Raw genomic sequence first — 26,953 nt, 5'->3', positions numbered from 1 at the left:
ATAAAAAAGAAAATAGCTATATCAAGATATATATCATTATTCTGAAATAAAATTTCTCATACAGTGAAATAAGATTTCGGTCATATCGCCCACCACTAGTGAGTGTTGCACCTTTTCTTCAAGCAAGATAAACCTTTGATTTTTGGGTGCACGTCCTCTTCAGTTGGCTGAGCACATTTTCTTTAACTTTTCTCAATCTCAAGCAAATTGATTTCAAGGCAATGGAACAAAAAAAAAAAAAAAAAAAAAAGATTCCCAGGTTTTAGTAGTCATTCCTCTTTTTTAGGCTGTTGCTAAGCATTTAATATATATTTAACTTTTTTTTTCCCAACGGCATCATTTCTTCAACATGCTTGAATTAAACAGTTCAGTAAATATCCATAATTAACATTATATTTTATAGAATTCCCATTTTCTAAGTGGTCAGATCACTCTTGTATCAGCAGATGCCTCTTTATCTAGATTTGGGTATAGCCAAATAAATAGATTTACTTTTCAATTACCAATCTTAACCATTAACATGCAATTACCATGATTATGACGACCTTATTCTGAATTATTAATTAATATCTTAACTGAGTCATTAATGGTATCAATAATAGATTAGTTGAAGTGCAGCTTAAGATCTTCTTGGTAAATTATTTTCTAAAACTGTTCTTTATAAAGGCAGTAAAGGTTTTTTTAAAAAGCAAGTCTTAGTAAAGCACATTTTCAGCATCTCACTAGGAAACCCATGTTTTAGTAATAGTCTGACATCACATCTGACTTTATACTGGTGGGCAGGGATAACCTTCACTGAGCTGTATTTAGCCTTGCTGTGATATCAAATGCTTTAAAATCTCTAGATGTTTCAAGCTGAATTTGCCCTTAGTTAACAAAAGAACTCGTGTGCCGAATTATCCACATTCAGTGTCTCTTCTGCCAAGAATCAAATCAGAGCAAAACCTAAGAAAAAAGTGAGTTCTGACAATTATTTCCTCATTATTTTAATGACAATTCAACGATAAGAGCATTCAGATCAGAGTTTAAATCATTCGTCATAGACTGTAAATCTCCACCATCCCGCAAAAAGCTCTGCAAATTGGATTATTTATGCTGGGCCTAATGCTACAGTATACACTTTGGATGCCTGCTAACCATTTTTATACAGAAGATTGCCTCTTAAAATGCTATGAGAAACATTTTACCCTAAACCACAAAGCAATTTCCTTGTACAGTAAAGATTGTTGTTTCTAGGAAATAGCACTTACATATCTGGTCCAAAAAAAGCTGGCTGCTCTGATAATTCTGTGAGGAACAAGGATTTGTACTCTGTGTTCAAGCTGGTGTAGCCTGAGAATGTAAGATGACGAAGATACATCAGATATTTATATTAAACAAATCACACTCTAAAAATAAATAAATAAATAAACAAATTCCAACTTATATTTTGTCAGACAAACTGTAATTTAAAGGCAGGCTCACCAATCAAATGTAGAAAAGGACAATACATAAAAAATAATAAGACAAAGTTCATTTTTAGGCCATTTATTATGAGCAACTTAGAACATTAAATAGTGAGAACTTTTAATATTGAAGGTATACTCCACCCCAAAATGAACATTTTATTATTAAACAATTACTCCCATGTGGTTCAAGTAAAATACACTGTCAAGGTCCAGAAAAGTATGAAAAGCATCCATCTGCCATCAGTGGTTCAACTAGTTTTGTCAAAAGACCTGGTACTTCGGTACCAAGTCGGTACTAAAAAAAACGCTGTATCCGGTCAACCCGGTTCTTGGTGCGCTATCCGAAAGGTGCGCAGATGCGCTCTCTTCATAAAAGCACTGAGATGAGGCGACCTCAAAAGGAGGAAACACTCCAAACTAACAAAACACTTTAAAGACAGACACCCAGATCAAATTAAAGAGTTCAAGCAGGTAAGTTTCACAGTGTTTCCCATACATCAAGAAATATCAAAACTGACCGCAACAAACAGATTTTCCAAAAGGCTTTGACTTCTTTGAATAAACATGAGCACTGCACGTGTCAAAGTCTAAAACCGGTGTGGGTGGTTTTTATATCACTGTATTTCTGAAGAAAACCAACTGTCTTCAGAAAATTATGGATGTCATTTTCATTTAATCTTGCCTGTAATGCCTGAGCAGCGTTTGTGAGCACAGGCTCAGCGCTTATTTGATTACAGCCGTTACTGGGGAAACTTCTCTCTCGTGTGATCTACAAGCACCTCCTGCTGGCAGAGAATGAATTTGCATATGCCGCTGTGGAAAACACAGCTTCTATTTTGAATACTGTGAAATATTTTAATTTGATTGAAATGAACACTGTTATTAGAGTAGTTAATCATTAGCATAAGCTCGGCTAACGCTAATATAATGAGCATTAGAATTAGTTTCTTTATTAACTATTTAATGCAACTTTTATTAGGGTAAAACAACTGGATGACATGATGATATTTCCTATTTTTACACACCAGAGGCTTTTCAATTAATTGTGAATTTTAAAATATATGTTACAGAATGTACAAATGGTTAACATTGTTTGTGTCATATCAGTCAGAAAAGCAGTTCTGGGTTTGTCTGTTTTTTTACTAACTTAGTTGTTATTCTTGGCTTTAAAATTCAAAATCTCTTTAAAATTAAATATACTGTACACAGTTTGGATTAAATGAAAGTATACTCACTTTTTTTTTAATTAGCATGTTTTTGTGTTTTGCTTTGGTACCGAAATAGGTACCGAGAACCGTGGATTTTCACTGGTACTGATACCGAATACTGAAATTTTGGTACCGTGACAACACTAGGTTCAACCGTAACATTATGAAGCGTTCACAGAAGGCTGACACATAACGTTATGAAGGTTATGAAGGCTGACACAGAAGAGCGTACGCAGTTTGCGTTCAGCAGGTGTTTTCCAAAATGGCGCTATGGTGATGTGGGAGAGACAGAGGAGATGAATTGTTTAATAAAGTTGTTATTTTTGTTTTCTTCTCGTACAAAAAGTATCCTTGTCACTTCATAACGTTACGGTTGAACCACTGATGGCAGATGGACTATTCTGTAGATGCTTTTCATACTTTTCTGGACCTTGACAGTGTATTTTACTTGGCAGTATTGTGGACCTTGAAGGTTTATTTTTTTTGTCAGTATTTTGTTAATTTTTGTTTGTTAGAGGTAGTGGTGTTTTGGTGGTTGGGAACAACATTGGGGTAAGTGATTAATGACAAAATTTTCATTTTGGGGTGGAGTATCCCTTTAATATTGGTGGCTGATGTTCGATCACTGATGATGAACTTGAATAATATGTTTCTGGTCAAAGTATGGGGACTTATGATGGCACAAATATTTGTTATCCAGAATACAAAAAAAAAAAAAAGAAAAAAAAAAAAGTTTAGCTTCATGTAGTGTTTTTGATTATATTTTGTTGTAATATTTGTGTTATTTGAGTTACCATTACAGTGATTCATGTTCTTTGGTGAAATCTCTTAAATTCCAATGAGAATACAACTTGTTTTGGTGTATAGAAGTAACTCTTTATAACCTTTTCAGTTTGCTCAACAAACATACTCTAAAAACTGATGGGTAAGAAAAACTACGAAAATGTTCCATCTCTATTATGTAATGTGAATGCTTAGTTTAACTTAAAATACACAATCTTTGAACTTGGATCCACAAGTAAAAAACATTACTGTTTGAGTTTATTTATTTTTGATTAAAGCATAACCGAAAATTAATGTTTAAGCTTTTGTTTTTTTTTTTTTTTTTTTTTAATAAGTTGTGTATACTTTAAAAAGGATTTTAATCTAGTTGTCTCAAGTTTTGAGTTCTCTCATCTACAGTGTAAAACTAACTGCAAAAAAAGGTTTCAAAAGCCACTGGACAGAGCATGGCTAATCCTCACTGTTGCCAGCCTGCACTGGCTTGCTATTAGCTTCCAACAGGATTTCCAGCATGACAAGCCTATTCTCGTGAAACTGAAACCTCTCAAGGTTGAGGGACTGATATGGAGTTTTGACGTACTATTTCAGTGTATGGTATAGAAGACTGTTTCTGCTTCAGAATGAAACAAATAAACAAAAAGGTAAAGATGAGCTAAAGGTTAAAATATGATATAAAGTGATAGTGGGACATACAATGTTGCAACTGCAAGACAAAATTTATGAGAAATAGTGAAATGTAAAGTTGCAATTAACTCACATTTCTACTCAGAGGCAAAAAAAAAAAAATATTGCTGGATATTTTTTTTTTTTTTTTTTTTTTTACCAATTTTACCAAAACCAAAATTGAAGTTTTCATTTAGCCAAAAACTGTTTCAGTGATTACATTTGGGTAACTGAACTCAATATGCTGTTCAGGCAAAAGAAACCAGACATAATAATGTTCTTCAGCAAAGAACTGCCTCTCGGCCAACACAATTTCACCTGAACAAACATTCAATTTTTCTATTCTAGCATCAGCTCTGGTCACGGTGAAGTTTGTCTAGCCATCTTTACAGCTGACGTTTAACTGTTGTAGCTTTTCTTATCTTTTTTTTCTGACCGAAAGTGACCGAGAAGTGTCCATTAGAGTTAAAAAAAAAAAAAAAAGGGAACAAGGGGAATATTTATCAGCTGTCCCCAAAATACAGTGTGACAACAGCAAACACCAGAAAAACAAAAACAAAACATGCTGACACGTGTGCAAAATGCCTGTGTTACACATTCAGACTTGACCTGGTTTTTTTCCTAGACTTCAACTGTTCTCCTCCTCACCCTGAGGCCCTTAAACAATGAGCTGTCCTTTCAGTTTCATACAGTCCAGCTAAAAGAGGTAGATATCACCAGAAATATTAATAACAGGCCTTAAAAAGAATGGCAGGACTAATATTAGATGTGTTCAAGATGTACGTGACATGACTGTCATCTATGACTTAACATCTCTGGTGAAGTTAGTGCAGACTAGACTGATGTAGGCTGTTCTCTTAGTCATGATGTTTGTTCCATCGCTTGAGTAATAATCCTTTCAGCTTCTGCCTGAAATCACATGGTGCTAATGAGAACCAGGAAGCACTTGGTGCTCAGAAAGGAGGTAAAATGTTGTTGCAATGTAGTTCAATATAAATAGAGCGGCTTGTCGTTTTTAAACTGAGCATTCAATTAACAGATACAATTTGGTCACATGAGATTCACTCGTCAGATGGAATTATAAATAAATTGTGTATTTAAATAACTTTTCACTGTCAAATGTGGGAGTAGAAGAGAAGGCGTTTAATGGAAATAATTAAAATGTGTTAGAGGTGTGAGTGAACTAAGATAGTGAGGTCTTCAGGGGCGTAAGGAAGAGGAAGAAAAGAAGAAGGAATTTTACATGATATTGAGTTCTCTCATTGGCTTAAGTTTTAAAGACTACCATAAATTGCAAATCAGAAGTAGTAAATTACAAGGAAATTGTGCATTACAATTTGCATAACCATTAGAAATTCTGCACAGTGCACACTGGTCTATAAAATGTAGGCTAGAAGAAACATTGTGGGTTGAATTTTGAAGAGCAAAAACAGTAATACTGTGAAACATTATTATTAACTGTAAAATTATAAATGTGTTCTCTGTCCCCTTTGATTAATTTAATGTGTTCTTGAATAATAAAAGTACTGTACTAATTTATTTACTTTATGCTTTAATTAGGCTCCTTCCTTCATTATGATATCATCAACATCAATTTGAATTTTGGTACAGAATCATGAAAACATGTCCATCATTGAAGAGGTGTATTCAAGTCATAGTCAATGCAAATGAAAACTAGGCTAAGAGAAATTGACATACAGAAATTGGTCTGTTTAATAGGTTGTACTGTTGTATACTTGGGTATTGAGCATTCAGCTGATGCATGTGAAAATAATTGATATATGGAGGGATAATTTTAATAGTTTTACTCAGCAGTTTGCTCATGTTATGTACCTTTGCTTCTGAGGTTTCTGAGCCTCACTTTCAAAACGGCAGCTGAAACGAACTAAACGTTGAATGCCATAGCCTATTAAACATACTAGTCGCTTGGTGGGGAGTGGGACAAACATGGGTGTTTTGGAGAATATAAAAACATTTTAGGAAATACTTTGTGACTAAAAGGTGTTTTTAATTTGATCCCGAAGGACTTGCTTACCAACAGTGGCAATAGTGTCCAGGTCATCTAGTGTGTAGGTCCTGAGGGTGGTCAGGGATGCGGCCCCTGCGGATAACGTGGGACTGCCTGCGTCTGTCCTGCCACTATCCCGACCAGAACGGCTTTCATTATGTAGTCCAGCTTTGCCTTTAGTTGCTGCCATCTTCTTCCGTATCGGATTTTCTAACTCTAGCCCACATTAATGGCCACTTCTACATATTAAGTCCAGAATTTCCGCTTTTGGAAAACGCGCTATTGATAAACACACACATTGATCTGTTTCAGTCAAGTTAACATATCCTTTGTTCGCACAAACCAGACTGTGACCCTCTGCTTTTCATCGCCTGGTAGCAAGACATTTATCAGGGACTGTAAAGACCAGTAAACAAGTTTGTTAAAATTTCAAGCGATTCATGTCAATGGTACTTTCTTGTATTCTGCACTTTATTACGGGACGTCCCCTGCACTATCACTGTAACGTTACGTTAACAAAGACAGGAGCGGACAGGATTCAAACTTCAGTCTTACGAATCCAGGAGGTTATCCAGACGAAATTTCAGGAGCAAGGACACACGGGCATGGACGCTGGTTGATAGTCGCTTAATGGTATATTGCCAATATCAGAGACATTTAAATTATTTACATCTCCCTTTCGTCCCCATCAGAAGAAACCTGAAACCCATTTCCCCTTCAAAACGTCGTTCAGCGCGGCAAGGAAGCAGAGAAACGCTTGAAAACTGACAGGCATCGGGCGTCAACCAATCATTTGCAGAGCGGTTTGCTGCGATGTCCAATCGAGCGTAAGAAGAGGCGGGACACTTCCTGACTGACAGCTCGAGTGTACGTATTTTCACTGTGGTTTCTAGCACATGTAGACACAACGTAGGACGTTACCACGCCTTGGGTAGGCTACTATTTCGGGCCGGGGGAGGAGGAAAACGTTGTCTTTCAGATAAGATGTAGGCTATGTATAATTGTAATATTACTATAATGTTCTTCTTGAACATTTCACAAAAGCACGTTCGCTAATCTACTATGGCAATATGGCGGTACTGTAACAGGGGTGAATGTATTCAAATAATACAAATAATAAAAATTAACAATATTATACAATACAGTTAGACGGCTGAAATTAGATAGGTGCAGTCCTCCATTTGAGCACTTTGTTTAAAGCAGGAATGGCAAATTAATTAATTATTAAAGACTTGCAGAAGGCTACCTTTAGATCTATACTGCCTTGTCCTGTCTGTCGATCTGCCTGCTTGCTTTTTTTTTTTTTTTTTTTTGTCTGTCTGTCTGTCTGTCTGTCAGTCTGCCTGCCTGTCTGTCTGTCTGCCTGCCTGTCTGTCTGTCTGTCTGTCTGTCTGTCTGTCTGTCTGTCTGCCGATCTGCCTGCCTGCCTGTCTGCCTGTCTGTCTGTCTGTCTGTCTGTATGTATGTATGTCTGTCTCTCTGTCTGTCTCTCTGTCTGTCTAGCTGTCTGTCTGTCTGTCTGTCTGTATGTAACAGTTTGTATGTCTGTCTGTCTGTCTGTCTGCCTGCCTGCCTGTCTGTCTGCCTGCCTGTCTGTCTGTCTGTCTGTCTGTATGTCTGTTGATCTGCCTGCTTGCCTGCAAAAAACTGTTATATGTAAACTGAAAATTCACAGTTGCTGTTGTGGAAAAGCAATATGAGATGTAAAATGTGTGATGGTGGGTGGTTGTAAGGGGAAGTTGTAAATGTAACAGAGTGTGTGTAAATGAACAAGCATTTGTGAATTAACAGTTTGCATGTAACCAAATTTGTACAAAATAAATGTACTCGTATAATAAAAAATAATTTTCTTTTTTTGTGTGTGTGTGTACTATATTGACTTTACCCAGTTAATGTTTAAATACTGTTGAAATCTGTATGTAAAAATGCTCAGTGTGATACCTGGAAATTCTTGCAGTCTGTCAATCAAAAAAAGAGGAGAGAAAAAAAATAAAATTGTAGATAACAAATATGCTCAAGACCCCAATGCAGACAAAACTTGCAACCCCACACGCATGGCCAGACTGGCTCACACATTTACTGTTATGGACTCACTGACCCATGTGTAAACCTTAAGTGTTTGTCTATTTATGCACTGTACCCTCGACCAGGCTCAAGGGAGGTGATCTAAACTACTTTACAGGCACCCAATATAAACTTTCTCCTTAGACGAAAAAATGTGCTTTTTAAAAATGACAGTTGCTATTGTTACATGAAACAAGCATCTCACTCACTTTTTTTCCCCCAATATCCCTTTGGGTTTAGAGGCACAACGGTAATAGCATTAAATATGTGCATATTAAATATAAAAATATGGTTCATGCAGAACTGATATAAAGGCCATTAATATGTGCTTTATCAAGTACTAAGAAAGAGTCAATATGCTAGTATAATATACCTGCTAATAGGCAACCTATTGAATAGAAGTGGTCATTAAAACAAAGTGTCAAAGTTTACCGAATAAACTTTACCTGACATAAAATTAACCTAAAATGAAAAGGTTTGAAAAGTAGTTTCAATTAATTTGGCAAAAAGGAAATTAGTTTAATTCCCAATTTTTAGTTTTATTTAGATTGCTCTATCACTTTTTGTGTAATATATGTGAAACAATATAATATTATCGCACATTTCAAAAATTTTTATTTTTAAAATTAGGTTTAAGGTTAATTAAAATAAGAATAAAGGATAGTAAATGATTCTCTGTAATAATAAATAACGAAATAAAGCTTATCAAAACATTAAACATTTAGCTGTGCATTTCAATATAGTATGTAGATGCAGATTGATCTTGTGTCACGTCACAGTTTGTAGCAAACATGAAGACGATGAAAGATCAAAAGTCCTTTAATAATTCTCAGGTAGCAGCAACAAAGGATAAACTTCCATAATGAACTAAATGACAAATCAATTAACAACCATGACAACTAACTAATGGAGATGAAAAAATGAAAACAGTCCAAAAAGTGTGTGAGTAGCGACTTAATCACGCAACCTCCTGGAAGGTGCGACCTCCACGCCAGCAGATGGATAGAGGATTTGGTGGAAGAGAGGATTCCAGGAGAGGGCTCAACAGAACAAATTCCAAGGTGGAGTTAGGTGGAGTGATACGAGAGGAAAGTGATACAGGAGCTGGCCTTGTGCTAGGAAAGTACAGGTGGGTGATTCCAGGCCACAGCCACGACTGTGCCTCACAGTGGCATAACTGGGGGGAGGAAAGCATGGTTGAGGCAGTGTGACGTGCGACAATGGAGGAGCACCATCGGCCACAGAAAAGAAAAATGGCTGATGGAATGGAATGATGTTAGATGATCTAGGTTGGCCAGGGCGGTCAGCCGCAGGCAACAACCCTCCTGTGAGATTGGAAATAGAGTTTTGGAGAGATGAGCGGTGGTGCTGGAGCAAACCGAGGGATGAAGGCGGAAAGCGGGCGTGTACACAAAACATACACCCGCATGGGAGGTCAAGAAATTCCATCCACGGTGGTCTACTCAAGGAAGTGATTTCTATCTGCCTCAAGACACAAAAGGTGAAGCTCACAGGGATATCCCGCGATGAGGGTGAAATGGAAACATAAGTAATGTTGACCTCACTGACTACAAACCATGCACGCGCACTATTTGCGAACACACCACACCACAAACAAACAGGAACCCACCTTAATCGTATGTCTAGGTCCTGCCTTCTATCATGGTTTGTAGCAACAACGCCGAACACAGAAAGATGATGATTTATGAAAGATCAAAAGTACTTTAATACAATTCTTAAAGGTTAACAGCAAAACAGGGATCAACTGCAACAACGCATTAAACAAGGCAGGCACAAACTGAACCAAACAGAGAAGGGAGGAGAATTACTGAGCGATAAATGTAAATGTAAGATAATGTAAGTTACTGGCGATACATGAGATGCACACAGCTAATCTAAAGGACAAATCAATTAACAACCATGACATCTAATTAAGGTAGATGGTGTTGCAAAAACTGAAAACACAGTCCAAACCCCCCAAAGTGTTGCGTGTGACAATGATATGATACAATATGATATTCAACTAACTAAATAAACAAATAAACACAACGATACATTGAAAATTAAGTTACTATTAAAGAAAAATTAAATGGTAGCCATCCCCGGCATACTGGAAAGACACAGTACATAATCGTATTCCATTTTATGTTTTACATATTGTTGTGATGTGTTCAGCTCAATCTCACTTTACCTCAGGTATTGTAGGAAAAAGTTCATACAAAAATTTACTATGTAAAATAAGCGGAAGAAAAAAATAATTTAGTTAAATAAAAACAGTTTACTTATTCTAATCTCAATCTATGGGAAGTGGCCTTTTATTCCCTCTCAAGCAGAGAAGCTCAGAACAGCTCAGTGTGTTTTTATTATACATGGTTTTCTGTTGGGAAAGCTGTTCCTCTCCAGATCAACGTCGGAGCACGTCTTCCGATTGGTTCATAAATGACTAAACAGTATTTCAAGTCTTGTCTGATGTATGGTTTTGGAACCTAAAGTTGTATGAGTTTTCTGTGTACAAGGGAAGTGCAATGTCAATAATTCAGCCGGTCAATGGGGAAAGGAAAATAGCTGTTGGTGCTGGGTAGTGCAGACCTTCCCCCTTTGCTTTCAGAGACAATGAGGTGACGTAACATATCATATACACTGATAGGGGTAACAGCCGAGGGCGCCATCGCTGCCCTTGGAACACTGCGTTTCTGAGGGGTTGGAGTCAGCTTCACAGTGCATGCCCCCTGTCAGCTCTAACATTTTAGCTTGTGTAGCATTCTGACCCACTGCTGCAGCCGGTATGACCTAGTCCTTTGGCCTGCCCTCCCGCCCGTGAGCCAGCGCCTTGACATTTGCCCTCAGCCGTCTTTTCTGGTCTGCCTCCACACAAGCCTTAGAGTACATTCGCTTTACGGTGCAACCCCCGGCCCGTGCCGGTGCGTCCCCTTCCTCTTTTTGCTATAGCTGCCCCACAGACACGTGCTGTAGCTGTGACGGCACTCCTCCCGAACACGCGTCCCAGGTCAGCGGCATCTCGAACACCGTCCTGTGCACCTCCCTTCGCCCCCTCCTGTTCATCTCTCCCCCGGGCCGCCGGCGGCGGGCGGCCGGCACTGTGGTGACCCCTTCACCCCTACAAGTTTCCCTCGCGTTCTTGCTCCCCCATCACACACCGCCCACATCGTGGCCCGCTAACGCACGAGCACAACCCAAAAGCTACAACCGAGCCCTGCCAGGCGCCGCCTCGCGTCCGGGTGGTACGTAAGTGCCTGCCGCGCGCCTGCAGCAGTTGGCGTGTAGAAGCCGGCGACCTCCAACCAGCCCAGGTTGGTGGTAACTAAAGTCCAGCTGGTCCTCCTCTCATCTGTACATATGTTGTCACTCCTCCTTTTTATCCTTCGTGTGTCTCCCCTGTGGGATTCGACGAGACGGTGCGTTGCAGCCACGTGTTGCTCTTATCCTTCAAACTCCACCGCGGCCTAAGCTACCCCTCGTCACAGATGACATGATGAGGCAGATTCCATTATTCTCTCATATCATTGGCTTTCACAGCCCCCAGTCAAAGCAGCACCAGAGATAGTTTGGTTCTGAAACAGAGGGCCTCAGCAAACTTTCAAGGGGGCCTCAAGAGACATAAAATGATTGAAAATAGACAAAACAACCTTTGTAATAAGATCAGTGGGGACGGTTTTAAAACGTTTAAATCCTTCCCAATCAATTGAACTTTCTCAGTTAAAAAAGGAAACTGCACTTCCTCTTTAGGCAATTTAACCTGTGTTTTTCCTCAAGGATATGTTCTAGCACCCACTCTTTTTTTCTCTCTATCTACTTCTATTGGGGTCCATCTTTAGGAAACACAGTTTAATTTTCTGGGGATTTGTATTGTAATTACTTTGGTAGGCCTGTGGTTGCTATTAAATGTGCTTTAGAAATAAACAAACTTTTAAATTGTAATAAGATAAGATAAAAATAAACCAAAAATAATATATACTCATATATATATCAGTGGTGTGAAAATTGTTGGCCCCCTTCCTGATTTCTTATTTTTTCGCATGTTTGTCCACTTGTTTTGTAATGTTTCAGATCATCAAACTAATTTAATATTGTAAAAGATAACACAAGTGAACACAACCCTGCAGTTTTTAAATGAGGGTTTTATTATTAAGGAAAACAAATCAAAACTACATGGCCCTGTGTGAAAAAGTGTTTTGCCCCTAAACTTAATAACTAGTTGGGCAACCCTTAGCACAACAACTGCAATCAAGCATTTGTGATAACAAAGATCTGTTACAGCGCTGTGGAGGAATGCTGGTCCACTCATCTATGCAGTATTGTTGTAATTCAGCCACATTGGAGGGTTGTCGAGCATGAACCTGCCTTTTAAGGTCATGCCACAGATCTCAATAGGATTCAGGTCAGGACTTTGCCCTGGGCCACTCGCCTTAAGTCTGTTCGGATTTTGCGTTTCAGTCCGATGCTTCAGCCATGCAGACCGGTGGAGCCAGTTCTGGGTGTTTGGATCCTGTCACTGCGGAGGACCCACAGTTAACGCTTCAGCTTCGAGGTCATGAACAGATGTCCAGACATTCTCCTTCAGGATTTTTTGGTAAACAGCAGAATTAATGGCAATTTACACAGCAAGTCTTCAGGTCCCGAAAGCAGACAAAACAGCCCCAGACCACACACTACCACCACCATATTTTACTATTGGTATGAAAGTTTTTTTTCTGAAATGCGGTGTCTTTTTTCCACGCGTAGGACACACACCTTTTCCCTGAAAGAAAAATTTAGAGAAATAGGGAAAGTAAAGTTGCAATTCCCCTACATTTCTATTTCCGGGGAAAAAAAAAAGGCAAATTTTTTTTAAACTAAAAAACCAAAATTGAAGTTTTCTTTTTTAAACCCAAAAAAACTTTTTTTCAATCTTATTTTTTTGGGGGGGGGGGCCAAACAATTTATGTTTTATGGGGTCCCAATTATTTTTTCAAGTGTGGCCCCCCAAAGAATTTTTTTTTTTTTTGGTTAAAAAGTTTTTAAAAGGGGGTTTTTTTTTAAGTAGTTTTTTTTAATTGGTAAGTGACCAGAGTGTCCATTAGAGAAAAAAAAAAAAAAAAAGGGAAAAAGGGGGAAATTTATCAGCTGCCCCCAAAAATACAGTGGGGACAACACCCAAAACCAGAAAAACAAAAAAAAAATGCTGACACGGGTAAAATCCCTGTGTTACACATTCAGAGACCGGGGTTTTTTTCCTAGATTTCAACTGTTCCCCTCCTCCCCCCTGGGGCCCTTTAAACAATGATTTGCCCTTTCAGTTTCATAAGCCCAAACAAAAAGAGGTAGATATCCCCAGAAATATTAATAACGGGCCCTTTAAAAAAGAATGGCGGCCTTTTATTAGAGGGTGTTAAAGATGTAGGGCATAACGGGCAATCTATGACTTAAATTTTGGGGGAAGTTAGTGCAAAATAGACTGAGTTGGTTTTCCCCTTCTTAGTCAGGTTTTGTTTTTTCCATCGTTTGAGTAATTCCTTTCAGCTTCTCCCTAAAATCACAGGGGTGCTAATGAAAACCAGGACCCAATCCGGGAATCAAGGGGGGGGGTTTTTTTTTTTTTTCCCAGGGGGGGAGGATTATGGATTTGTTAATTTTAAAGGGTTACATTCAGGTGGGGGAAGGGGGAAAAAATTTTTTCATTCACACTTGGGGGGGCCAAAATTTTTGGTGGGGAGGGGGAGGAATAAAAAACAAAAAGTGTTTTTAATAAAATATGGAGATATTTAGTAATTTGTAAAATAATAAAAGATAAAGATATTGTAAAAGTTGTAGATATTGAACCAGTGTGTTTTTAATACCATCTGGACAGCACAAAGAAAAGAGAGAGGCATTTCATTTAAAAAAAAAAAAAAAAACTTTCCCCAGGGAAAGGAGGAGGGGGGAAGAAGGGGAAAGGGGGAAGGAAGAGATGGAGAAGAGGGAGGGAGAAGGAGAGAGAGAAAAAAGGAGGGAGGGAAGGGGGAAGGAAAGGGAAAGAAAGGAAGGGAAGAAGAAAGGAGAAGGGAAAAGGGGGAGAAAAAAGGGGGGGGGGGGGAGAAGAGAAGAGGGAGAGATGGGAAGGGAAAAGGGGGGGGGGAAAAGGGAGGGGAGGGGAGGGGAAGGAGGAAGAGGGGGGGGGGGGGGGGGGAGGGGGAAAAAAAAAAAAGGGGGGAGGGGGGGAGAGGGGGGGAGGAAAAGGAAGGGGGGGGGAGGGGGGGGGAGGGAAAGGGGGGAAGGGGGAAAAAGGAAGGGGGGGGAGAAAGGGGGGGGGAGAAAGAAGGAGAAAGGGAGAAAAGGAGGAGAAGGGAAGAGGGGGGAGGGGGGAAGGAGGGGGGGGGGGAGGGAAGGAGAGGGGAGGAAGGGGGGAAAAGAGAGGGAGAGGAAAGAAAGGGGGGGGGAGAAGAGAAGGAGAGGGGGGGGAGGAAAGAGGGGGGGAAAGGGGGAGGAGAGAGGGGGGGAGGAAAGGGAGAGGGGGGAAGAGGGGAGGGGGAGGAGAAGGGGGGGAGAGGGAAAGGGGGGAAAGAGGAAAAGGAAAAGGGGAGGGAAAAGGGGGAGAAGGAAAAAAGAGAGAAGGGGAAAAAGGGGGAGGAGGAGAGAGAAGGGGGGGGGAAGAAAAAGGAAAAGAAAGGGGAAAAAGGGGGGGAAGGAGAAAAAGAGGGGAAGGGGGGGGGGAAAGGAAAGGAAGGGAAGGGAAGAGGGGGGGGGGGAAAGAAGGGGGGGGGGAGAAAAAAGGGGGAAGGGAAGAAGGGGAAGAGAGGAAGAAAAATGAGGGGGAGGGGGAGAGGAAGAGAAGGGGAAGAGAGAAAAAGAGGGGAGAGAGAGGGGGAAAAAAAGGAGAAAGGGGAGAGGAAGGAGGGAGGGGGGAGGGGAAAAGAGGGAGGGGGAGAGAAAAGGAAGGAAAAAGAAGGAGGAAAGAGAGGGGAGGGGGGGGGAAAAGGGAGGGGGGAAGAGGGAAGAAAAGGAGAGGAAGAGAAGAGGAAGGGGGGGAGAGGGGAGGGGGAGGAGGGGAGGGAGAAGGGGGGGGAAGGGGGGGAGGGGGGGGGAGAGGAGAGAGAAGAGAGGGGGGAAGAGGGAGAAAAGGGGGAGGGAGGGAAGAGAAAAGGAGGGGGGAGGGGGAGAGGGGAGGAAGGGGAAAAGGGGAGGGGGGGAGAAAGAAGAGAGGGGGGGGAGGGAGGGGGGAGGAGGGAGGGAGAGGGGAGGAAGAGGGGAGGGGAGGGAAAAAGAGAAAAGGGAGAGAGAAGGGGAGGAGGGGGGAAGAAGGGAAGAGAGGGGGGAGGGAGGGGAGAGGGGGGGAGAAGGAGGGAGAGGGGGAGAAGAAAAAGAAAGAAGAGGGGGGGAGAAAGGGAGAAGGAAAAAAGAGAAAAGAAAAGGAAGAGAGGGAAGGAAAGGGGAGAAAAAAAAGGAAAAAGGAAGGAAGGAAGGAGAGGAGGGAAAGGGGGAAGAGAGAGGAGGAAAAGAGGAAGAGAGGAGAAAGGAGAGAGGAGGGGGGAAGGGGAGGAAGAAAAAGAGGAGGAAAAGGGAGGGGAGAAGGGGGAGAGGGAGGAAGGAGAGGAGGGAAAGAAGAGAGAAAAAAGGGAAGGAAGAGAAAGGAAGGGAGGAGAGGAAAAGGGGAAAAGGGAGGGGAAGGGGGGGGGGGAGAGGGGGAGAAAAAAGAGGAAGAAGGAAGAAAGGGGGAAGAAGAGAAGGGGGAAAAGGAGGGGGAGGGGAAGAGAGAAAGGAGGAAGAGGAAAAGGAAGGAGGGGAAGGAAGAGGGAAGGAGAAAAAAAAGAGGGGGGGGGGAAAGAGAAGGGAGAGAGAGGAAGAGAAAAAAAAGGGAAAGGGAAAGGAGAGAAGGAAAGAGGGAGGAAGGGGGGGAGAAGAGGAGGGAAAGAGGAGGGAAAAAGGAGGGGGAAGGGAGGGGAGGAAGAAAGAAGGGGAGAAGGAGAGAGAGGGAGAGGAGAAGGGAGGGAGAGGGAAAGGAAAAGAGAGGAGGGGGAAGGGAGAGGGAAAAAAGGGAGGAGGAGAGAAAGGAAAGAAAAGAGGGAGAGGAGAGGGGAGAGAGGAAGGGGGGGGAGGGGAAGAGAGGGGATGGGGAAAGGAGGGGAAGAGGAGGGAAGAAGGAAAGAGGGGAGAAGGGGAAAGGGGGGAAGGGGGGGAGAGAGAAGGAGGAGAAGGAGAGAAGAGGAGGGGGGAGAGGAGAAGAAGAGGGAGAGAAAGAGGGGGAGGGAAGGGAGGGGAAAAAGGGAGAAAAGGGAGAAAAAGGAGGGGAGGGGGGAGGGAGAAGGGAGGGAGGGGGGGGAGAAGAGAGGGAGAAGAGAAAAAGAGAAGGAGGAGGAGGGAAAGGGGAGGAGGGGGAGGGGGGAGGAGGAGGAGGGGGGAAGGGGGGAGAAGGGGGAGAGAAGGAGGGGAAAGGGAAAAAGAGGGAAAAAGAGGAAGGAAGGGAAGGAGAAGGGGGGAGAGGGAGAAAGAGGGGAGGGGAGAGGAGGGGAGAGGAGGGGAGGGGAAGGGAGAGGGAAGGGAGAGGGGGAGGGGAAAGGGGGGGGGGGGAGAAAGGGAGAAGGGGGAGAGGAGGGAGGAGGGAGGGGGGAGAGGAAGGGGGGGGGAGAGAAGGGGGGGGGAGAAAGGAGAGAGAGGAAGGGGAAAGGGAGGGGAAGGGGGAGAGAGGGAGGGAGGGGGGGAAGGAGAGGGGGGGGGAGGGAAAAGAGAAGAAAGGGGGGAGAAGAAAGAGGAGGGGGAGGGGGAGAGGAAGGGGGGGAGGGGGGAAGGAGGGAGGGGGAGGGGGAAGAGGGGGAGGGGAGGGGGGGGGGGGGGAGGGAGAAAGGAGAAGGAGGGGGGGGGGGGGGGGGGGGAGGGGGGGGGGGGGGGGGGGAAGGGGAAGGAAAGGGGGAAGGGAGGAGAGGGAGGGAAGGGGGGGGGGAGAGGGAGGGGGGAGGGGGAAGGAGAGGAGGGAGAGGGGGAGAAGGAGGGGGGGGGAGGAGAGGAGGAGAAGGAGAAGGAAGGGGAGGGGGGGGAAAGGAGGAAGAAAGGGGGGGAGAAAGGGGGGGGGAAGAGGGGAGAGGGAGGGAAGGGGGAGAGTAAGGGGAAGGGGAAGGAGAAGGGAGAGAAGGGGAGGAGAAGGGTGGAGGATGAGGGGGAGGGGGGAGGGGAAGGGGGAGGGGGAGGGAAAGGGAGGAGAAGGGGAGGGGGGGGAGGGAAGAGAGGGGGGGGAGGAAGAGGGGAAGGGGGGGGGAGGGAGGGAGAAGAGAGAGAGGGGGGGAGAGAGGGAGAAGAGAAAGGAGGGGGGAGGGGAAGAGGAGGAGAGGAAAAGGAGGAGAGGGGGAAAGAAAAAGAAGAGGGGAGTGGGGAGGAGGAAGGAAAGAGAGGAGAAGGAGGGGGGGAGGGAGGGAAGAGGAGAGGGGAAAAAGGGGGGGGAGAAGAAAAGGGGGGAAGAGGGAAGGATAAGAGGGGGAAGGGGGGAGGAGGAGAGGGAGGAGGGGGGAGAAAAGGGGCCAGAAAGGGGGAAAGGGAGGGGGAAGGGGGGGAAGGAAAGGAGGGAGAGAGGGGAGGAGAAAAAGAGGGAGGGGGAAGAAAAAAGGGGGGGAAGGGGGGGGAAAAGCAGAGGAAAGAGAGATCTCCAACAGGGGGCAGGGCTGCCCCCCAAATTTTTCCCAAGGTTGGGGCAGTGAGTAGACCGCCCAAATCAGGTGGTCCTGAATCCCAATGTGGATCCATTCAGTGAGGCTCCCGTGGGTATTATGAGGGGAGATGGGGGCCGGTAGGGTGGTCAGGGCCCTTTCCACGGGCTGAGAATTAAAAAGCGACTAGTGAGGACAGGGTAAACAATGAACCACACATGGCTACAATACCAGAATCCTTGAGGGTCTGAACAATTATGCAGGCTTGGACTGATGTCTGGAAGCACTTCACTAAAATCAGCATGGAACCCTTATTGGTGGCTAAGGTTTTAGCTTTTTCTCTACGATGTATTAGACGGATGGTGGTGGGTACCAGTTATCCAGGGCCAGATGTTGTGGCTCATTTTCCTCTTGCTATCTCTCTACGATGTATTAGACGGATGGTGGTGGGTACCAACACACACCCACCAACAAACAGCCACTTAATCGTATCTAGGTGCCGCCTTCTATCATGGTTTGGTATGGAAACGCTGATTTGAAATGATGATGGCATGATAAGATCAAAAGTACTTTAATACAATTCTCAGGTAACTGAGCAGCACAGGATAAGCTTCCACAAAGCATTAACAAGGCAGGACAAACTGAATTTGCAAAACAGAGAGAGAATTACATGGCGAGAATTGTACTTGTAAGATAATGGTAAGTTCTGGCGATAAATGAGTTGCACACAAGTCTGAATTCTAAATGACAAATCAATTAACAACCATGACATCTAATTAAAGGTAGATGGTTATTTTTGCCAGAAATGAAAACACAGTCCCAATACAAACGTCGTGTGCGTGTAGTATCTCCTGTGTTGAATGATCTAGATACAGTGGATATTCAAACTAACTAAATAAACAATATTAATAAACAAAACGCATGACTGTTAAATTAAGTTACATTAAATGGAAATTAAATGTTAGCCCCATCCCCGGGCCCACTATACTGGGAACCTTACAAGTACATAATCGTATTCCATTTTATTTTTTACATATTGTTTGTGAGGTGTTCAGCTCAATCTCATTTACATATGTTATTGTAGGAAAAAGTTATGAAACATAATAATTTATTTAAAATTTAATATGAAGAAAAGAAAAATCATTTAGTCATTTCAAACTTTGTACCCTACTCCTTATTTGCTTATTTCTGGGGAAAGGCTTACTCTGCGGTGGTAACGTCAGAGATTTCGCAGAATCATCTCAGTCTGTTTCTGATACAGTTCCTGTAGAAATTAATGGTCACTACAAGCTTACAGATTCTCTATTGTGTAGCATTGTCCCTCGTTTTGAAAAATCAGGCACGTTCACAACAGTAATTGCAGTCTTTCGGCCATTGGAACTGGTAACCTGCATTTAACTGAGTCATTTCAGTCTCCGCAGTAATGTATTGTATATGATGGAGGTGGTAAGTGGGGAAGCGAAAAAATCAAATAGACTTGTTGACTTGCTGGTTTAGTTTTTAGAACTACATTTAATTTTTTTTATTTTGTATTACCTGCAACCAGTTGATTTAAGAATGTTAGTTTTAGACGGCCTGAGGAACGCCATGGATGGCCTTGGAAGGTAGATCATCCCGAGAGTTGAACACAGCAGCCCTGGTTGCTTACAAGTTTCTTGACCAGACCATTACATAAAGCGACAATTGATCTCCTAAGCTCTGATTCTCGAGGTTATCTCCTAACCAAACGTAACAAGTGCACTAATTTTTACGGTTTCTATTGTCATACTGATATAATGGATCCCACCAGTATGCCAAAAATCCATTTCACCAAAGAGCTGACTTAAAAAAAAATTCTTCTGGCATAACGTCATGAAAGTCGTACCATCTTATCAGTATGCTGGTTTATTTGCCAGTGTATGTAACGCAAAGTTTCTAATCATTGACAGAATGAAGCACAGCTTACACAGAGCGGGACTTTTAAAACAAGTAGTTTTGAAAACATGTAAGTCAACACATAAATTTGTGATTGAGGAATGTTTTTCTTAAGGAAAATGGTTTTTTGGGTTATGTTTTTGTGATTGTGTGTATTTTTGTTGGTGTTTTTTTTTTGGATTTAGTTGTGTTGGTTGTGTTTTTTTGTTTTGGAATTAATGGTTTTGTGTGTTTATGTTGGAATTTGTCCAGCTGTGGGATTCGAGACCGGCCTCGTGTTAGTTAGTAAAAGCTTTCTCATTATCATTAAATCTACTGCTGTAGTGGGAGACAGATCAAATGAACAGGCATGAGTGGATTCCATTACTCCTCTCATATCATTGGATGCCACAGCCCCAGTCAGCGTCAGCAACCAGAGATATGAGAGTATTTGGGTCTGAATACCACGCAGGGCCTCAGCAAACTGTTCAAGGGGGCCCTCACGGATGACATAAAATGAATTCGAAAAATAAGACAAAACAACCTTTGTAATAAGATCAAGTGGGTGGAGGGGTTTTTAAAACAGTTTAAAATCCTTCCTAATCAAGTTGAACTTCTAAGTGTAAAATAGGACCAACTGCACGTCCTATTTAGCAATTTACCCGGTGGTGTTCCCTCAAGGGATATGTTTCTACAACAACACTCACTCTCTTTTCTCTCTAATCTACTTCTATTGTGGTCCATCATTAGGAAACACAATTTATTTTCTGGGTAATTTGGTATGGTAAGTTACTTTTGGTCGGGCCTGTTGGTTGCTATTAAATGTGCTTAAGAAAATAAAACAAACTGTAACTTGTAATAAGAATAAATAAAAATAAAACATAAGAATAATATCATACTCATATATATATACAGTGGTGGTGAAAAAGTTGTTGGCCCACCCTTCCTGTTGATTTCCTATTTTTTTCGCATGTTTGTCACACTTGTTTGTTAATGTGTCAGATCATCAAACTAATTTAAATGTTAGTAAAAGATAACACAAGTGAAACACATAAATGCATGTTTTTAAATGCTTAGGGGAGTTTTTTATTAAGGGACACAACAAAAAATCCAAAGACTACATGGCCCGGTTGTGGTTGAAAAAAGTGTTTGCCCCCTAAACTAATAACTAATTGGGCCAACCCTTAGCAGCAACAACTTTGCAATCAAGCATTGGTGATAACAATGACGTCTGTTGCACAGCGCTGTGGCGGAATGCTGTCCACTCATCTATGCAGTATGGTTGTAATTCAGCCACATTGGAGGGTTGTCGAGCATGAACTGCCACTTTTAAGCGTCATGCCACAGGCATCTCAATAGGATTCAGGTCAGAGACTTTGACGTGAGGCCACTCCAAAGTCTTCATTTTGTTTTTCTCTTCATGGCCATTCAGAGGCTGAGACTTATCTGGTGTGTTTTGGATCATTGTCCTGCTGCAGAACCCAAGTTCGCTTCAGCTTGAGGTCCCTGAACAGATGGCCAGACATTCTCCTTCAGGATTTTTTGGCAAGCAACGGCAGAATTCAGGGGTTCCATTTAGTCACAGGCAAGTCTTCGCAGGGTCACCGAAGCAACAAAACAGAACGCCCAAATCATCACACTACCACCACCTTAAAATTTTACTGTTGGTATAGATGTTCCTTTTGTCTTGAATGGCGGTGTTACTTTTAACCCGGGCGCAATGGGACACACACCTTCCAAAGGGTTCCAGCACGTGTCTCCATCAGTCCCACAGATTATTTCCCAAAAAGTCTTGGGGATCATCAAAGATTTTTCCTTCAGAAGCTGGGGCGGATACTTTGCATGTTCCTTTTTTTTTTGCTCCGCGGCGGTTTTGCGTCTTGGAAACTCAATACATGCATACCCTTTTTTGCTTAGTCTTGCTTTCTTATGGTGGAGTCACTTGAACACTGAGCATAAACTGGAGGGCAAATTGAGGGCCTGCACAGTTCTTTGGTTGTTGTTGTGGGGTCTTTTTTGAGCCTTCATTGGATGATGATTTCTTTGTGTTCCTTGGGAATGCAATTCTGATTTTGACGCCGACCACTCCTGGGAAGGGTCTCCCACTGTTCCCGGTTTTTGTCATTTTATGAATGATGCCAAGCTCTCACTGTGTTGCTGCGCTGGGGTCACCAAACTTTTGAAATGGCTTTATAACCTTTTCCAGACTGTAATTGCTCAATTACTAATTTCTTTCTCATTTGTGTTTCTGAATTTCTTTGATCTTGGCATGGATGTCTAGCTTTTGAGAATCTGATGGTCTCTTTACTTTGTCAACAGGTGCCTATTTAAGAGATTTATTGATTGCGAACATTGTGGGCGTAACAGCCTGGGTGTGGCTAGAGAAATTGAACTCGGTGTAATAACCACAGTTTTAAACGCGGTCAACACTCTTTTTTTTTTTTTTTTTTTTTTTTTTTTGGATTTTTTTTTTTTTTTTTTTTTTTTTTTTTGTTTTTTTTTTATTTTTTTTTTTTTTTTTTTTTTTTTTTTTTTTGTTTTTTTTTTTTTTTTTTTGTTTTTTTTTTTTTTTTTTAGTTTTTTTTTTTTTTTTTTTTTTATTTTTTTTTTGCTCGCGGCTTGTTTTTTTTTTTTTATTTTTTTTTTTTTTTTTGTTTTTGTTTTTTGTGTGTGTTTGTGTGTGGGTGTGTGGGTGGGTGTTTGTGTGTGCAGGTGTACTTATAGAGTAGTTTATATATATTTATTTTTTATTATTTAAATATACCATAGTCAATAATTATTGATAGACATTTTAAAACTTTCAGATAGTGCTGGCGACAATGAGCCAAAAAGTCACAGTCACTAACCCAAGTTAAAACTGCTGGTATAGAGATTCCTCCAGCTTACATCACTCCCCTTGAAGAGTTAAAGAATGTAATTTTACATCTTTATCATGTGATGCATCTTTTTCTGCAACAATAAACCTGGAAATGATAAGAAAGCTGAACCCAGCCAACATTCAAATATTCAATTGTCCTCCTAGACCTACACCAAATACATTTCATTTTATGTAATCAACATATCACATAAATTATATGCAGAATATTGCCTTAGGATTAAAAACAAATGATTCTAAGCAATCAGCCTTTGAATAATCAACTGCGTTTTACAGTAACTGCAAAATACTTTGTAGATTATAAGGACCAAAACACTCATCATTGAATGGATAAGCAGAGCAGACAATACTCCAAAGCTGTTTGTGAACGCAGGTCTCTAAAGGCTAATGGGCCAGTCCTTTAATAAAAAGACTATATTGCAGAAAGGAAGTGTGTTAGGCCCATAATTCAGCTGTCCCTGTGGGTTGCCATTTATAGCAGGCAAACATTTGTTGAAGATGACCAGCTGCTCCTACTGTGCAGTCGGAAGAGGGAGACTATATGCAGAAGTTTCCGGCCCGAAAAATTTCCATTCCATTTTACCCAGAATTTCTAAATGCACCATTTTAAAAGCATTACGTCCATTGTACACTCTCAATCAGGCCATTTTCTGTTCAGAAAGAAATGTTTGCTTTAGATGTATACATGGTATGCAAATCACCACCCATTGGAAAAATCCACGGCTGTCATCCCAATGGAGAGATCCACAGCAAGATTTTAATTTCTGCAACTCCACAGCAGGCTGGAGCCATCTGTCACAAACAGGTGATTCAGAGCCTTTGCTTGCTTTTTATAGAGTAAACCATCAGATGGTGTGTTTAAATGTCCTTATAAATCAAGAAAGGAGTGGCAGGGGCAGAAAATCTCGGATCCATAAATGCTCAAACAATGGTATGTGCAATGCCTGATTAATTGATTGATTCATTTAGTCACAGTTAAGTCGAATCTAGAATCTAGAAATCATCTAGAATCTAGAAACGAGAAAAATGTGTTATGGCTACTATACTGTCCAGCAAACATCCAACAATAATAAAAAAGTTTTCTTCACCAATCCAATGCTTTAGTAGAGCTGTGTTTTAAATCCATGCACACATTTCAGTCTTAACATGTACTTGAACCAGATTCTTCTGCCATCTGCTTCAGTTACTCATCACTCAAAGCACAGAGTGTGTAATTTTCATTTAGGGACTGCTACAAAAGGGTGGAAGTGTGTCTTCATATCCCTGTGTTGACATGTCCTCATCCTGACCATCTGTTCTGTGGTTATTGTTGCCCCCTAGCTTGTGTTTGAGTTACCGCAGAAAGAGGTTTTCCCATTTTGTTCTTCAATCTGTGAAGGGAGAGAAACAAAAACAAATGAAAATCTGACTAAAGAAGTCAATAAATAAATGTAGAATCAGATAAAATGCAAAGTGAATATAAAATGTATGCAAATTAATCAAAAACCTTGGATTGATTTTTAACTCTTCTCTATTTTTTGATAAACAAATTAGTGCTGTTATTAGAGCAAGTTTGCTCTTTTACATTTGAGATCCCTTGCAAAGTTAAAGCATCGGATTTTTTTCAAGGAAGGATATGGAAGTTGTGATTCATGCAATTATTACATCTTGATTGGAATATTGTAACTGTCTTTTCTCTGGTCTTCCTCAATCTTCATTGTCACGATTGCAAGCGGTTCTAAATGCTGCGGCAAGACTTTTGACTGGGTCTAAAAAGAGGGATCACATTTCCCCCGTTTTATCATTCCTTCATTTAACTTCCCAAAACGTTAAATTTAGGGTTGATTTTTAAATTCTTCTGTTTTGTTTTTAAATCATTGTCTGGTTATAAAAGTATGTTTTGAAAGTATGTTTATTTCAATGTGTTGTTTATATTACAATTTTAAGTAGTATGTTATTACATATTAAACATAAAAATTTTATTATATAGTAAATGTACTAAATTGCAACTTCATCATTACAAATGTATAATTACAAATATGTTTAAAAACTTGACATACAACTTTCAACTAAAATTACATTAAAGTATATTTTAGTGTACCATAAATGCTTGTCAGTACATTCAGTGTTAATATGAAGGGATGATCCATATTATTTGACAGGGATCTGGAAGAAGGACCCAATCACAGAGTAAGTGACAGGGGTTTATTACAAAACAGAAAGATACAAGAGGGCAGTGAGGTGTGCAGGTGATTCAATGGCAGTAACACAGTTAACAGAGAGAGAGACAGCTAGGGAACGCCACTGGGACAGCCTTGGGCATCACATGGCAGAATAGCAGCAGAGGGCCACTGGGACAGCCTTGGATGGAGAAGACCGAGCCAAGGCACCATAGAGCTGAGCTCAGATAATTGTTGACCGCAGACTCTGAAACGGACCAAAGTACCAGGCAGGGAGAATCAGTGGCAGGAACTCACAGGAACAGGTCAGGACAGGAACTCTAACAACACAAGGAGACAAGACAAGACAAGGCTCAACAGGAACACAAATTACTCCAATGCAGGCAGGGGGATAAATAAAATAAAATAATGATAAAAGTAAAGAAACAAAACAAATAAGAAATAATTAGCAATTAAACCAACACAACTAACTTAAAAGAACAAACAAAAATGCTAAACAAAAGATCAGGACTAGAAGAACTGAATAAATACTAAAATAAGGGCAAAAGGCAAAAAACAGATAAATTGCATAAAGGAGCAAAACAAGAACACGGAACTACAAAGGACTAGACAAGACAAGGGCACAAGACGAACCAGGAAGGAAGATAGGAACACATACTCCGCCACATTCACAGACAGCGACAAAGACAGTGACAGAAGGGGTGAAAATTACAACAAACCGGCAAAGACAAGAGGGCAAGGGGAACTATAAATAGGGAGGAAAGCACATGAGGAACAGGTGGATGCAATCACGTAAATAAGGGCAAGACAAGGGCTAAACAAGGGGACGTGGTAAAGGGAAACAAGGGGGCAGGACAAGAGGAGCACATGGCCAACATCAACAAAGACAGAGCCACATGCTCAGACACAAGACAAACAAGACAGAACAAACATGACTGCAAGGGCAGGACCCTGACAATTATTATTATTATTATTATTATTATTATTATTTATTATTATGAATTATGCATTGTACTGTTTGTGTTTTAATATTAAATGAAATGTCTGTAAATTTAACAGACAATTTTCTGGCAGAAAATTATCAGTAACTTTTCTGTTTTTCATTTGCATTTAATATAAATTGAAACTATAACACATTTTCATTTAATTGCAATTAACATGCAATTAGTTTACACTTAAGTTTATTCTTTTTAAATCTATTATTTCCTTAATATGTAGTAATTTTTAAAGGCATGCTAAAGTATACTTTTTTCACAAGAGTATATCAAAATTATTAGGAATCTGCTCAATGCAAGGATTAACTTTTCACAAACAGTCAATCACCATTGTCATGATGACTCAGACATTCAGTCTTATTAACTCAGTAATTAGTAAAAAAAATTGTAAGGCTCAGGCCTTTAAAAAGAAAGAAAGAAAGAAAGAAAGAAAGAAAGAAAGAAAGAAAGAAAGAAAGAAAGAAAGAAAGAAAGAAAGAAAGAAAAAAGTCCTATAAGCAAAGATGTGGCAGCCTACCAACTGCCTTTAAGTAGAACAGGAATGCTAATCCTAATATGGTAACAGCTGGCTTTCTCCAGGCAATTTAAACCTCAGTGATGAAATGCAATCTTTTATTTGATCTGAACATACACATTTTTGATAAGAACCAAAAACATGCTCTCTAAACTGAGACAACTTGTGTGTAAAAAACAAACAAACAGTTACACCAGTAAAAACTCCACGCACTTCACTTGAGACAAACATGGCATACTGCATATTATGAACCAGAGAATAAGATATTTATAAATCTGCAAAAACATAGCCACGCACAAAACTGTTCATGCACTCCAATTATCAGCGGTGAACTGAACTGAAGGGCTTGGATGTTGTGATGCTGTGATGCTGTGTGCATCAACAGAACAAAAGAAATGAACAAAGCTCTGTGACTGCTGTTGATTAGAAGTCATGCCCAAAGGGAAAAGTCGCAGATGGCATTCTGCATGTTTTATAGGCACTCACTCTGTCAGCCAGCGATGGGAATACCAAGAGACCAACCAGAGAGAGAGGGAGCACCACCCTGAGAGAGAGAGCAAAATTAAAGACATGTCTCACAGGCATGATTAGAAATAACCCTCCTTTCATCACTGATAGTGAGCAGGATTTATGAGTGTACAGATTGTGTCACTCTGTTGTTGATGGAGTGGAGGCAATCAGGGACAGGGGCTGTTGTTAGAAGCACACTATAGACATAAAGTGCAAGGCAGC

General features: G+C 41.1%; 3 protein-coding genes across 4 annotated transcripts in view; 1 reads left to right on the top strand and 2 right to left on the bottom strand.

Moving 5' to 3' along the window:
* The window catches only part of LOC109053472 (cAMP-dependent protein kinase catalytic subunit PRKX-like), a 42,066-nt gene extending 35,760 nt beyond the window's left edge, over positions 1–6,306 (bottom strand). The window contains exon 1 of the mRNA XM_042757424.1: positions 6,138–6,306. Coding sequence (XP_042613358.1) covers positions 6,138–6,300 — 163 coding nt within the window. The 5' untranslated portion in view covers positions 6,301–6,306. The remainder of the gene's footprint in view (positions 1–6,137) is intronic.
* Positions 1–26,953, top strand: part of LOC109064757 (CD99 antigen-like protein 2) — a 289,995-nt gene that overhangs the window by 99,360 nt on the left and 163,682 nt on the right. The gene's annotated exons all lie outside the window — the stretch shown is intronic.
* Positions 1–26,953, bottom strand: part of LOC109094305 (charged multivesicular body protein 2Bb) — a 338,419-nt gene that overhangs the window by 154,455 nt on the left and 157,011 nt on the right. The gene's annotated exons all lie outside the window — the stretch shown is intronic.

This window comes from Cyprinus carpio, chromosome A1 (genome assembly GCF_018340385.1).
Source record: "Cyprinus carpio isolate SPL01 chromosome A1, ASM1834038v1, whole genome shotgun sequence".
NCBI classification, from domain to species: Eukaryota; Metazoa; Chordata; class Actinopteri; order Cypriniformes; family Cyprinidae; genus Cyprinus; species Cyprinus carpio.
Note: the sequence above shows the minus strand (reverse complement) of the source record. Positions and strands in the feature narration are given on the sequence as shown.